This window comes from Anneissia japonica, unplaced genomic scaffold, assembly GCF_011630105.1.
Source record: "Anneissia japonica isolate Jap-2015-1 unplaced genomic scaffold, ASM1163010v1 scaffold426_len1935630_cov189, whole genome shotgun sequence".
Classification (NCBI taxonomy): Eukaryota; Metazoa; Echinodermata; class Crinoidea; order Comatulida; family Comatulidae; genus Anneissia; species Anneissia japonica.
Genome location: NW_022713172.1, coordinates 11,798 through 27,264, shown reverse-complemented (window position 1 = coordinate 27,264; position 15,467 = coordinate 11,798). Strand labels below are relative to the sequence as shown.

Here is a 15,467-nt window from a genome sequence, read left to right as displayed (position 1 = left end):
TATGTTACACAAATTTCAGTCTACATATCTCACTCGTGCTTCAAGGCGTCACAGACAGGGCCGCCAATTAGAGGAGAAACTGTAACAGGGTAAGGGTTGGTGTGGGCCCCCAATCTACCAATGCGAAGCGCGAAAAAGAATGCGACGAAGGCGCAAAACAAATTGTGGGGTGGGGGCTGTCAATTTGGAGGGGCCCATTATCCTTCTTTGGTTATTATATATCATTTCACTAAATTTGATGATGATCCATTCATTAGGTTTTGCTTAATCTTGCTAAATCGACAGACAGCAGTGAATACAACCACCTTAGCGGAGGGAAACATTTCATTCTTGTTGTTCAAAGATGATTCATTAGGAAGAAGGAAAAGAGTTAGGTTTGAAAATATTTTCACAATGTATCGAATGACAAGAATCTAGTTAATCTAGCAAAGGAAAAATATTTTCATTCTTTGAAAGATGAACATGAGTTCTATTCAACTCGGCCATGAACCGTTATTTAATGGAACAGACGTCCGCCATCTTTCAATTCATTAAATTATCCTTACCATTATTAATGTACTCATAAACGTATTGTTTGTGTAATATATTGATTAGAAATAAGATAGAACGCCACATGATATCATAACATAACACAATTATAAAAAGAAATATTACACAAGTGTAGGCATGGAAGTATGATTTTCATTAGGCGTATACATGGTCTCTTAAAAGTTTCCTGTTTTTTGTTCAATAGCACGTTGTGGGTTATTCTCGGTTATGTTACACGAATTTCAGTCTACATATCTCACTCGTGCTTCAAGGCGTCACAGACAGGGCCGCCAAGAGGAGAAACTGTAACAGGGTAAGAGTTTTGTGTGGGCCCCCAATCTACCAGTGCGAAGCGCGAAAAAGATTGCGACGAAGGCGCAAAACAAATTGTGGGGTGGGGGCTGTCAATCTGGAGGAGCCCATTATTAGGGGATTGGGCCCCGGGGATCTTCCCCCGCCCCCTCTTGGTGGCCTTGTCGTCAGATGTTTGTTGTTATACCTTATAATATACTATAGTACCATACATCATCTTAATAAGCCTAAATTATTCCACCTTCAAAATGCTGAGTCGGTTTCGATTTGGCCCAGGTTTTGTTTGTACAGACTTTGGATGAAGTGGCTATCTACTAATGGGCCATGTATGTATAAACCTATATATCGACAGGTTCATTTCCACTGGAGATTTCCAATTTTTAACGTGTGCCATGTTCCGTTCTATTGTCAGACAATCTAATACCTGTACTAGAGTATAAGTACAGTAGGCCTATATCTGGTTTTACAATGTTTTGCATTATATATCTGACATTTAGTCCTAGGCGTACAATCATCTCGATTCCCTGACTAGCATGGAGATGCATCACTTGTCTTTGTCTTTGAAAGCTCTATATCTTCACTTTTGTTCTCATGATTCTCTAATCCATCGGCTCTGTTGATTAATATGTTAAACGAAGCCGAAAGCAGGGCCATTCCTAACGATATGTAAGCTATCAGAAGCATGTCGCCCATAATTCGCTCCATTTGGTCGTCACTCGTGAACGAATTCGGAAGCAGATCGCCAAAACCGATTGTGCTGAGCGAAATGAAAGCGAAATAAAACGAGTCTAAAAAGGTCCAAGGTTTTTCCCGATACCAAATTAACAACGCCCCACCGGTGTTGTACATAAGATAGAGCAAACCAACGTAAAACAAAGGGACTTTGAAATTGGCGGGAACGGACGTACAACCCGTTACATTTACTGACATTTCCGAATCAGAATTAGAATTGTGTCTTCGAATTTCTTGAGTTGCTTGTCCATTCTGTAATTTTTGTTCTCTGTAGTCATGATCAATACCGCCAACGGGCTTGGATTCAAAATCAAGTTTATTTGGTAAAGATGAATCGTTGATATCTTCCGAAAAATAACTCTGTTGAGAAACAGTCGTCACGGTAGATTCAGACGTCAGCCCTGATTGCCTCTCTCGGCTCCGATCTACGAAGCAGCTAAGTTGATAGTACGTAAATGCAATGAGCCGACTCAGGTGTGCTCCTATACGCGCTAAGAAAATCAAGTTCAACGGGATGCCGAAGAGTGCATACACCATCGTAAGTCCACGACCCAATTGACTTGTCGGAACATAGTGACCGTAACCTAATATGAAAAAGTGAGGAAACCGTTATAAAGGCACCGATATTATGCCTATATGTGGAAGTCGTAAATAATGTTCTCATACTCGCAAATTTCTCTTCTTACCGTTTACAATAAATATATAAATACATACTGTAAAGCATTACCGCAAGAGTTTATCTCTTTACGTATTTATATAATAATATAATAATAATAATAATAATAATAATAATAATAATAATAATAATAATAATAGTAATAATAATAATAATGAATTAGTTTAATCAAGATCGAACTATTATTATTATTTATTATTTATTTAATATTAATAATAATAATAATAATAGTTCGATCTTGATTAAACTCATTTTGCTAAAGGCTCAATACCGTAAACACAATATAAACAAACAGATAAATAATAATGACAGTGCTCAAATAGGAACATGTTTAATAATCGTATCAAGCATAGCTCATCAACGACTAGTTTCGTATATATATATAATTGGTCAAACATGACATATTAATTAATTTGCTAATTCATTTATTCAAACATCCAACATTGCAAAAACACTTATTAATAAAATATAATATTTAATCGTGAATAGACAAGTTTAAATTTGTCGGATCTAAGACACAGCTATTTATGATGAGTGGACGTTAATCAATCTGTATTTATTATTTAATTATATAATCTAATCAGGCAATACATTATGATACTTCATGTTCAAATGTAAATAATCAAAAATCAATCAATTTCACTTTACAAGTAAAGTACATCACAGCTATGTTTAATCCCTAAAGGCAGGGAAAACCACTAAAACGCCCGAGATAATCAATTGTAAACAATGGAAACAACAAGCACAATGTAATCAATACCTATTAACCAGAGAATAGACACGCTCTACCATTGTGTGCAAAACATGAAGTAGCCCTGAAATAATCTTTCTAGCTTTACAGTCTAATTTACATGTTTAGGCTTAATCTATTTAGGGGTGGGGTGGTTTTATTTAGTTTCTGTATTTTTTAACAGTCTTTAGTATATTTACTTTTCTCATTTTGAACATATTTTTCCCTCGTCTTTTTAATGATTTCGTGGAAAGCAATAAATATTACTAACTTAAATTAGGCTTATGGAACTGGAATGGAAATCGATTTAGTGTCTTCTTATTACACATCGTCTCAGTGTTTTTAAAGAATATAAAAAAGAAACAAAACAAATTAAAACTAATGCATGAACTATTCTAAAACTAATAAGAAACAACTTATTAAGAACGAACCAGTAACACTGCACCGTTTACACATGGCTGGGTGGAACAGTATATTGGAGTAGGCCTAGCTCGGCTAACGTCATACTTTTTAGAACACAGAGGCACGCACAATATCATTATACGGATCCCCGAAGTTCTATGGAGAGAGAGAGAGACTAGTGGTCTTAGATCCGTAATGATATCGCACGGGCCTCTGTGGTCTACACGGCATGACGCTCGTCGAGATAGAGATTGCGGTTCGATTCTCACCAGAGACCTTTTTTTTCATACAACTATAATAAGGAAATTTCGTTGGTGAATTTGTTTGATACGATTTATAATATCATGTTCCTATATTTGATTTGTACTCTTAGGTGTTATATTTAAGCTCCTGAAACAGTTAATAAAACCTCTTATGTTATATACAGGCCTTGGCCCTTAGTACTTGGCCCAAAGTTAGATTATCCAACAAGGTGCTCGCCGGTTTCCGAATAGGCCTATGTTTACTCGTGTTTGGTTGAGTTGTTACGTTGAAAACATATTAAAGAAGTTTTAAGGAGGGTCTGCAATGTATTATTATCATAATTTGATCTAAGTCTGGTGGAAGAAAGCTCCATAATTTCGCCAAATACGGACATGCACCATTCTCGGTAACTGTCTTGTGAAACGTATGAAGAAAGAAAGGCTGCCCCTCTGACCATTGTAGATAGTCTTGGTTTTTTTGTATTGTACTCTTCTTATTTCTATCTTGGTCAATTAAATAAATAAAAATGAATGAAATTACAAATTTAGCCTTTTTAAAATAATTATCAAAACTCGCTATGAAAGATTTTAAATATTTCTTACCTATGGTGCTTATTACAGAGAGGCAGTAGTGTACGCCCCCAAGAAAATCCCAGTGAATAAAATCGTTCGGGTGTAATCCAAGTGTGTTGTATAGATTGCTCTGTAACTCCTTTAATGCATCCACAGGAATAGTATCATTATTAATCGAAGTATTGTATGCAACGTCCGTAATAAATTCCGTTAAAAGTATCTTAAATTCGTTATCGATTCGTTTCCGCCGCAGATTTGATTCTTCTTGTTCGATGGCGACGAAGACCACCGAGCCTAAAATAAGGTAGAAACACCAGACTCCACTTATCAGGATTATTGTGAAGTGAGCGCAAAGCCTTGCACAGCATTTGTGGCCCCTTAGCTGATCACGTCTACGCTGCAGTGTATGCATATTCATGTACTCCGGATTTACAGTTAGAACTTCCAAATCAATTATCCGTAAATCAAATCATTATCAACCAATCAAAGTATAAACTATAGGCCTTTAGGACTTAGACCTGTCAAATAAATTCACTGCAGTCATGCCTACACACCCCGCACCTCTGGTAACAATTATCGTTATAACAACATACATTATATTTTATATTCTATTGATGGATTATCTGTCGTTTGAACACGTAACAATTACTCATTTAACGGTGAACGTTATTGGTGGATAACACCCTTTGTTGATGCTGTTTATATCGATTGCTTGTTAGCGTTCGTAAGTATGTTTCTTGTTTATACTGCAGTGTAAGTGATAAATAGATGCATAGCATTCAAATGCATAACATCATTAATATCATCATATTGTTATATTATTATTAAAGGGTATGAAGGGTTTATTATAATTTTTTAAAAATACAATTTTATTAACAAATTAATACGTTGTTTATTCTCAAAACTATCCTCTACCTCTAATAAACATATTGAACTTCTTCTTTGTGTAATATATAATAGTATGAGGCCTATATACAAAAGAATATATAGTAAACCAGGTCATAGTCTTTCCATATATATATAGAGGAGAAAGACAATAAAAAATTAAAAAAAAACATGCAGAAATAATATAACATTACATTAAAAAAATAATAATATATTTTAATAATCCCCACAAACTTTTGATGAGGCGCCCAAATGTAATTAATTTTGCAAGTGGAAAATCCCTTCAGTTTCTTGTATTTGCTGTGTATTTTCTTCAATGAAGTAGTGAGAAATTTTCCCACAAGGTGCGATGTTTAGCATTCCAGAATCATGTACGTACTGACTAGTTCCACAAATTTGTTCTTACGTTTTTGATAAATATAGGCCCGTCCCTAAATTTGCAACCATTTTCCGGGCACTCACTTCGTCGTACGACGCGTCGCCACGAGCAGGGCTGGAGCCAGCAGGAGGGGCCAAGGGCCAGCCCCCCCCCCCCCCATCGGGGAGAAAAAACACAATTTGTCCGGGAGAAAACAAAATTACATGTACCAGTAGACTCTAAAATTGATTAAATAAGCCTTTGAAACCCCTATATTGTCAAAATATTTGGGGGATTCGCGCCCTGGACCCCGTCGGGCATATTCTGGCGCCACCCCTGGGTCACGAGACACGTTGGCCGAAGAATCCAACTCTGTTCTCTGTGACCATTAGACGATCGATGCCGTCATGGGTCATCAAGGTATCTTTCGATTAGGCCTGCTAAGGGGACACTTTCAGGAACAAACAGTTGTCCCCTTGAAAGACCGTAGGAAGCGGTCACCGGTCACCGGACCAATATTTCAACAATAAATATCGTTTGTATGCCAAAGTTGTCCTTTTGGCCTGACATAAAGCTTAACTCTCAAGCATCGAGGTTCGGTTCTTCCCTCCATGTGTACACTACGTTAGCACACACACCCTCAACCCCTACACCCACCACACGGAACGGATTTTAAAAGGATTATATGAAACGACTACGGTACCAAGCGAGTGAGATTAGTAGGATTATTTGCAACTTTTTGGATTTTTCAAAAAGCCACTTCAAAAGTGAAAATAGGCCTACTAAGCTTCATGGAAATTTCAAAACCTTTCATTAATATTTTCAAGAAACGGACGTTTCTTGGTATTGAACTGTACAGTATGTTGTTCAATCAGGGCACAAATTATATTTCATTGCATATGTTCTTTAAATACAGTTTGACATCAAATTCCAAACCACTAAAATGCTGTCTCTTATACACATCTAGATGTGTATAAGAGACAGTATTCGAGCACTGTAATTACTGTTTGATGATTTATATATATAGATATATATATATATATATATATATTATATATACATAAATTTAAAAATATATATATATATATTCATTTATTTATATCACTGAACAAACGTGTTCTACATGATATTATACATAAAATTATTAATAATAGGCATAAGCCTCCACATTCGTTTTGTAGCTACGTTTTCAAATGACAAAAAGTGTCCCGGCCAACCCAATGCCCTAGCTGTTTAAACAAAAGGTTTCAGTTGGAGAAGCAATTGTCAAGTCAGTTACTTATCGATTTATCGATACAAGATCACCATCACCGTATTATTATCGTTACCTTAAAGCCAGGAGCCTTGTTAAAAGTTGTAAAATATTCTGAAGTTCATGATGGATATGTTATATTTAAAAATATATTTATTGACGCCGTTCATTTAAACTATGTATAATGTTTCTGTAGTCTATATGAGGATTTGTATACCGAAATAAACACATATATCAGAAATAAACTACAGCCTAATATAGGCCTATAGAATATAGTAATTTATTAAATTGACTACTTATCTAAATTAGATATTCTATTTGTGTAAAAGTGCATGATCATAATAATTATCTCAGACCTAGATAAGATCTGCGTAGACGATAAATTCTATGATCTTGATACTAAAATAAGTGCCCAAGGGTTTGTTAAGGTACACTGCTGCGGACTGATAGTCTTATGCTATGAATATCATTAAATTGATAACTAATGACGATATTGATGATATTAACAATAATATTTATGATTAAGATGCTCATGTTATATCTACACAGGTAGGTATACGTTTGAAGAATACTCTTTAGTTTATGTTAAATAACAACCCAAAATCGTTTGACCCCCCACCCACCTTCCTCCACAAATCTTAAGGGCACTCGGTGATTGAATATTGTAGTTGACTAGCACCTTTTATATTGTATTTCCTATCAAATAGCAAAATGAACTCATCCCTTGATAAAGCCAAAAATGAACAATAAAAACCAACAGCTAAATTGTTTGATTCTTATTTTTCGATTTATTACGTTAGCTTTTAATCAAAATTGGAACGATAAAATGTTTCTCACTAATTAAAATACACAAAATAATTAGTTGACATTTTAATATTTTTCCTACACTTAAGTACAATCTATGGCTTACTAAGGATGTCTCAGCACATCGTTTGTGGTATTATTTTGCTTAAAAATGTTTTTCTATGATGCAGCGGCGGAGACAGCCCCGCTAAATTGTTCTTAAACAAAAAAAGGAAATTATAATATATCTATAGGAATCATAATGATAAAACAAAACTAGACTTATAGTTTTTGCATCTGCAGGGTCTCACAGCGTTTAATCAGTGGAATTATTAAAAAGATGTGTTTTAAGGACCGATTTAAATTTATTTAAAGTTGAGGACTTTACGAGGGAATTTGTTCCAAAGATAAGGTGAAACAGCAAAGAAGCCTTTGTTAGCCGTGGAATTTTAAAGGTTTATTTGAGGATTAATTTGTCGGATGAAGATCGTAAAGAACACGACGGTTAGTTTGATAAATGGAAATGAGGCTCGGAGGTGATGGGGCTGTGTTTTGGAGGCATTGTAATTGGTTACCCCCGTTCTTTAAATCATGGATACGCCACTGCTTTCGTTAACAAGGCAAGACTAGGTGGTTACGGTATGTTTCTATTAACAGACATTTTTTTCTGTAAGTATTGAAAATTGGCTTAAAAATGATTTGTTTTTTACCAATGTAGGCCGGATCAAAAGCTTTGGTGGATCGATCGGGCTGGGCCTGGCCGGGCCGGGTATATACGATACGGTACTAATATAATGATATTCTTCTGAATTCATATCAAATTATTGACCCTCCAAACGCCGTCAATGGTTGTTATCCGCAAAATTACAACTACAAAAAACGGATACTCTTACTTATATTTACCAATGCCACATACTTATATTTTATTATAATTTTTATACATTCCCTCCATTATTTTATTTCCACCCTTGAATCTGCCACTGATTCGAATTCAAATAATTCGACTGAATACGCCTCTGTACTGTGGAAATAGGCGTATTACATTAGAAATTAATGAAGAAATATATACACACAGTGGTGGAGCCAGCATTGCAAATGCTATAATTACCGACAGGGACATTCATCCCCAAAGTAACGTTTTATGGCTTATCGTACCCGACGAAGTCCTTACATGTGAATCACATTATTAGTGCTTTTTTTTGTTATATTTAAATGATACATTTTGATGATTTGTTTTGTTAAAGCATTCTGTTAATAAAATATATTAATAAAATTATGCTACTGCCTAACTGGTAGGCCTATGTTTCAATATTCATATACAAATTTAATAGACAAAATTCAACATAAAAATTGTACTCCAATCTCGCTAACATTTACTTGATTCGTCATAAGGTTTTTCCGATTTACTCTGTGCGTTCCTTGCCCATATTGCGGCTGCTAGTAATACAGCCTCAACTGAAGCCATAGTAGATAGGACCAAGATGTACCAAGTTGCTGTGTGCGATCCAGTGACGTCATATAGAGTTTCTGCAAATGGGCGAGAAACAAAGAACAATTAATCAAATTGGAATATTTTGTCGAAATATCAATGAAAAAGAGAGATACAGTATTTGCACATAGTACACCTCGTGTACAATGGACCTTTCCAGAGTGTCAAACTAACAACTGACCAATCAGAACAGGGCTAGTAATACGCGCATGTCCTACACACATGTTGTCCCACAAGCGCACGTGCTTGCGTACCGTAAAACCTTGAATTGAAACCCAGTGGGCTTAATCTCCAGATGAAGCCCATCCCGAATTGAAGCGCCCCCCCCCTCCTTTTTAGTTTGCAAAATTAGCCTCGAAAAGAATCCTGGCTTCTTTTCAAGATAGCATAGACTTCTTTTGGAGACAGTAGAGTACAGTACATACAGTGTAGATGAATTTCAAAAAACAAAAAAAATTAAAAAGAAATTGGTTTATACAACATGTGATTCAATACTCGTTAAATACACTCCATGATACAGACTGATGTTACAGTGGCCTTATTTATTGTTTAATATTACAAATTCACAAACTTCACAGGATTCATTTTGAAAAGAAGCCCATCTTTACTTTGCAAGAGTAGCCTCGAAAAGAAGCCCATCCAAAGTTCGCAAATTTGTGAACAATGACCTTTGACATAATCAATATATGCACCATGCGCGAACTACGCGAGACGGGTTATTGCGTTTTTTATATATTCAAACCGGCACTGATGACGTACCTCTGATTGGAGTAATCCAAAATGATCCGACACCAAATATTATGTACACTAATGCAACTCGTTCAGTTCGCATTTCATTCCAATGTATTGCTCCCATTGCAATATGGGGTAACAGCAAAAACAGAAAAATACGGGGTAGGATAATCCCTAAAAAGAAAAATAAAAACAAAAATATATAATGATAATTTTTACTTCGGTTACATCGGCAACAATGCAACACGAGAATGAAATTACAGTACTTTGGCCTCACTACTGACGATGGCTTAAGACTGTCCCCGACGATGAATCGCTGTCTGAGTTGGCCTTAAGCATAACACAAATTGTTGTGTTTCTCAAGCACACTTAAATTTGAATGTCAGGTTCGGTCGATAGATTAAAAGAAAATCATTTTTTCCACGACCAAAGTATATAGCCGTCTGCCGACGCACGGCGCCCAGGCTTTAGCAGACATGAGCAGACTACTCAGAATTCTCACGCAGTACACCTTGTAATGCTGTATTATACGCTTTATGCCTGTTTATACTTCAACGATAACGATAAAAAAGCTAAAAAACGATTGTTCATATAGAAAACAAAAGAAATAATATAATTTTTTACACTAGGACGATTCGATAACGATTTATCGTGTATATGATAACGAAATATTTTACCAAATCAAATCAGATGACATCATAATCATGGAAAAACAAATCGTTGCTACTACTACGATTTAATGTTTTTCCATGATTATGACGTCATCTGATTTGATTTGTCAAAATATGTTGTTATCGCATAAATAATAAATCGTTATCGAATCGTTCTAGTGTAACTTCTATTATTTCTTTTATTTTCTATATGAACAATTGCTTTTTAGCTTTTTTTTTTATCGTTATCGTTGAAGTATAAACAGGCCTTTAGGCTTGTTTTATTTCGTGTTAGTCTCTATGATTGTAGGAGTTCAACAATCTTACCGACCAAAGCAACTTTTCGAACAATAGGTGATGATATAAATATCATGCATGTGTAGGGTACAGCTGCCATAATACAATGTAGTACGATGAATAATATTGGTATCCCCTCAGATACTCTATTGTTCCATTCCCATAACCTGTCTGCAGATACTGCAGCGATGGTTCTACCAACAATGTCCCCTACACCTATCCATACTATTATAATAGGCAGTGAAAAGATATCCATCGTTCTGGCCCATAAGTAGTTGCCCTAGTATGAAAACATATAATAAAGACATCGAAAAGAAATATATAGTACAACACTCGATAAAAAGTAAAATCGATTTTCTTTATTCTATCTTAAGTAGGAACTTTCGTTGATATTAAAGTGCACCTAATTTAGGTCGAAATTCTATGAGATCAATTATACCAAAAAAGTCAAATAAAAACAAAGTAAAGTTAAAAAAAAACAAAAATTGTCCAAAGAGGGGGCTACCGCCCATAATACTTGGCTGTGGTAGAGACTTTTTATACCAGATGTTGTGTGTATGCTTTTTTATGTCGGTTGACTTTGATAAGGGCTAGCGCGGTTCGAACTACGAATGACCTCATCTGACCCACTGAGTGATATTTATAAGCAATTGCGCCCTCTGTAAATTCCTGTCTTCGATCTGGTGTACAAATTTCGCATCCCACAAGACTAGCATTTATAACAAACTTCAGAATCGCTTAATGTGGTCTGAAATTTCATGCTGAAGTTTTTTGTATTATCTTTAATTCAACATTGAGTACAATACCTAGGCCTACATTAGAAACAAGTATGAGAGTATGAACAGTAATACTACACTTACTGTAGTGATACAAATTACTGTTACACTTGTTGCAGTGAATATTGTACTGTATAATGACATCTGCAAGTCCCTTCTTCTTGACGTTTCAATAAATGCTACTATGCTTGAGTTAACTGGTTCTTTAGTTGAATTTGGTAGGCCTACCGTATCCACATCAACAACTCGACCCTCGGTTAACGTCACGTCAGCTCGTAGCTTGATTACCCTCTCCTCCGTTGATGGTTGTGGTAAGTTCGTATTGACGTCATCACTGGGAACTTCTTCATTTAAACTTTCAAGGTTATTCTTCATCTCTACAATCATGAGAATAGAAACATACCCGACGACTGCAAAAATGGCAACTACGCAAACCAAGATATCTCTATACACTGAATGGTTTAGAAACGGAAAAAATGGAGAAGCGGCAAAACCTGCAATAACAAGAATAAAATAGCACTAAGAATAACTTTTAATCACGAATGAGGATAATAGTCTTAATGATAATAATAATGATGATATTTTATGATAATGATTGATTGATAACGATTATGATTGATAATTCAAGTGCAGCTTGAATGTTTTTGAATGTTAGACCGTGAAGCGCGGTATCCGGCAGCGCTAATTTTCAGCAATTTGCGACTAGTAAGGGATTTATTTTGTTTATTCAAGCTGTGTTCAATATTGGATGTTTTGTGTATTTCTGTGACATTTTGGTGTTTTTTTTGTGTTTTTTTTAAATACTTAAATGTGTATTTTTGTGTGAATTTTTATAGGCCACACTGAAGCAATAATATATATTATATATAGATATATATATATATATAAATAATAATAATAATATAATAATATCAATACCCTTGAGCTACCCCTTACCCCGCCCACTTGTACTCCCGATGGATTGGCCTTTCTTTTTGAGCATTACCACCCCTTCCCCTCGATCTACGACATTAGAACACTCTTCTCTGGCACCACCACTGGTTTTAAACAATAATATGAGGCCTATGGCACAGCACTTACCGAGTGTTACGACAAACAAGACCAACCATATTACTCCAAAGTTATCGTTGCCAGTACGCCTCAGAACAACTTCGGAGATGGTCAACTCGGAAGAGTTGAATAAGAATCCGTGGAAGATACCATATGTAAAGTAGAGTATGATAACTGGTTGCGTAAACGATGAAGGTATCACCAGAGCAAGACAGAAAAGAGAAGCACCGATGGCAACTGTTATTAGCTGGCCTAGTCTCCGGAAAAGACAAGCTACCACGATGGAGCACAAACAAACGGCAGTGATGGAAGTGACACTGTAATCAGCTTAGGAAAACAAAAAAAGAAACATAATAAGGCTGTATACAAGATTGTCATTGGGGGCAGAAGTGTACAAAAAAAAGCGCTTAAGGACCAAAATCTCATGCATAAATGTAACCGCCTATAATAAAACTTAGATATAATTTGTAGTAACTATTCATCATATACTATTAACAGGGGCGTAGGCTGGAGGATGCTAGGTGCGGTGCGGCCGCACCCGACAAAAAAGGCAAGACATTCCGCTGGTGTAGGCATAGCCTATGCCTGCCTAGTACTACAATGAACAAATTGCAGGGCAGCAAGTGGAACTCGATTAGGCTTACAAAACCTATGATATGCCAAGTCAAAATAAAAACTCATTTTTTATACCAAATATTGAATAAACACTACAGCAATTACCTGCGTAAACGAAGTTGGCAGGAGGTAGTTTTTTTTTCTAATCTTTTCTTTCATTTTTTCGTTCGTTCGTTCGTCCGTCCGTAAGTCCGTCCGTCCATCCATCCATCCATCTTTATTTATTCATTCATTCATTCATTTATTTATTTATTTATTTATTTATCCGTTCTTTCGTTCGTTCGTCTGTTGGCATATTTTGTTGTGGACAGCCTACAGCCCATAGTTTTCATCAGAAACTCGTCAAACTTGAACACAATGTTCCATGTCCAACGATCTGGATGTAATTCAATGTTGAAGGTTTAGGAACAAGGTCACAATTACCTTTTTTTCTTTAAAAAAAAAAAAAACCCTTTTAACAGTTTAAAAAACCCATCAAACTTTGCCAAAATATTCCATGATCAATGAAACTGACTAAATTTTACGGGTCATGGTCAAAGGTCAAGGACACATATACACGAAAAAAAACTACTTGTATTATTAGAGCAGCTAAAAGAATAATCGTGCACTTTTGCAGAAAAGCATGAAACTTCCCACAGGATCAATAAAAACAAAAATAGACCTCAAAAAGTGGCAGCCATCTTGAAATACAAAATGGCCGCCAAAATCTTATATTTTTATAAATATCCCCGTAACTACAACACCTAGTACTGTCATTCAAAGGTCTTACTAATGTTTTCAATATCGGGGAGTATATGCAATCATCAGAAATTATAACAGATGGCCGTTAAAATGCTTGTTTAAATTATTCTATAAAGATATCAATTTGCTTCAGGAAATATCATAAGACTGATGTTTTGCCCTACCTGACACGTTATCATACCGAATACGCAGTACGTCCCCAAATACTAGCGAAAAAAAGTCGGAAGTGATTCGGGTGGGAATCGAACCCACGACCTCCAGGTATCTAGCCTTATCTCTTAACCACTAGACCACCGAGCTTGCGCTTGGTAACTAGTGATGAATCCGATCGCCTACTAGTAGCAGCGGGTACTGCAAGTGCTATAAAGATATGAATTTGAGTCAAGAAATATCATCGGAGTAATGCTTTTGTTTGTACTACTGTCTGATATAATAACTACTAGCATTTATGCATCACCATCAATATATATATGAGCCTCATTCGCCTAGTTCTTCTAGTTTATCTCCATTACTTTCGATTCCTTAACTGTTTTTCATTAATTTCTGTATATTTCCATTTCTTTCATATACTTGATACTTTTTACTTTTTCGTTTATCATATTTGTGCTAATTGTATTCTGATGTCTAACGTTTTAATCTTTGTTGGTCTATTTGTTTACTTATTTATTTATATATTTATTTATTTATATATTTATTTATTTATATACATTTATATATATTTTTATACATTTATATACATTTATGTACATTTATATATATTTATATACATTTATATATATATATATTTAATATAAATGGATAGATGGATTTATGGATGGATGGACGGACGAACAAACGTACAGACGAATGTATAAATATATATTAATGAATGTATAAATATATATGAATGAATGTGTATATATATATAATAATAATATGTTACATTTATAAAAATAATAATAATAATATAATAATATCAATACCCTTGAGCTACCCCTTACCCCGCCCACTTGTACTCCCGATGGATTGGCCTTTCTTTTTGAGCATTACCACCCCTTCCCCTCGATCTACGACATTAGAAAACCCTTCTCTGGCACCACCACTGGTTTTAAACAATAATATGAGGCCTATGACACAGCACTTACCGAGTGTTACGACAAACAAGACCAACCATATTACTCCAAAGTTATCGTTGCCAGTACGCCTCAGAACAACTTCGGAGATGGTCAACTCGGAAAAGTTGAATAAGAATCCGTTGAAGATACCATATGTAAAGTAGAGTATGATAACTGGTTGCGTAAACGATGAAGGTATCACCAGAGCAAGACAGAAAAGAGAAACACCGATGGCAAATGTTATTAGCTGGCCTAGTCTCCGGAAAAGACAAGCTACCACGATGGAGCACAAACAAACGGCAGTGATTGAAATGACACTGTAATCAGCTTAGGAAAACAAAAAAAAAAGAAACATATTAGGGCTGTATACAAGATTGTCATTGGGGGCAGAAGTGTACAAGAAAAAAGCGCTTAAGGACCAAAATCTCATGCATAAATGTAACTGCCTATAATAAAACTTACATATAATTTGTAGTAACTATTCATCGATTAGGCTTACAAAACCTATGATATGCCAAGTCAAAAAAACTCATTTTTTTATACCAAATAT

The 15,467-nt window shown here is 35.4% G+C and overlaps 2 protein-coding genes across 2 annotated transcripts; both read right to left on the bottom strand.

The window, feature by feature from the left end:
• Positions 1-210: 210 nt before the first annotated feature.
• LOC117108364 (two pore potassium channel protein sup-9-like) lies at positions 211-4,789 on the bottom strand. Its single transcript, XM_033250361.1, has 2 exons — positions 4,226-4,789; positions 211-2,156 (listed from the first exon to the last, which is right to left on the bottom strand). Exons 1-2 carry the CDS (start codon positions 4,611-4,613, stop codon positions 1,369-1,371), a joined length of 1,176 nt encoding a protein of 391 aa, XP_033106252.1. The 5' UTR covers positions 4,614-4,789; the 3' UTR covers positions 211-1,368.
• Positions 4,790-7,338: 2,549 nt separating this feature from the next.
• Positions 7,339-13,182, bottom strand: LOC117108347. The gene is made up of 5 exons (XM_033250337.1): positions 12,498-13,182; positions 11,502-11,911; positions 10,672-10,921; positions 9,722-9,868; positions 7,339-9,000 (listed from the first exon to the last, which is right to left on the bottom strand). Exons 2-5 carry the CDS (start codon positions 11,802-11,804, stop codon positions 8,840-8,842), a joined length of 861 nt encoding a protein of 286 aa, XP_033106228.1. The 5' UTR covers positions 11,805-11,911; positions 12,498-13,182; the 3' UTR covers positions 7,339-8,839.
• Positions 13,183-15,467: the final 2,285 nt, after the last annotated feature.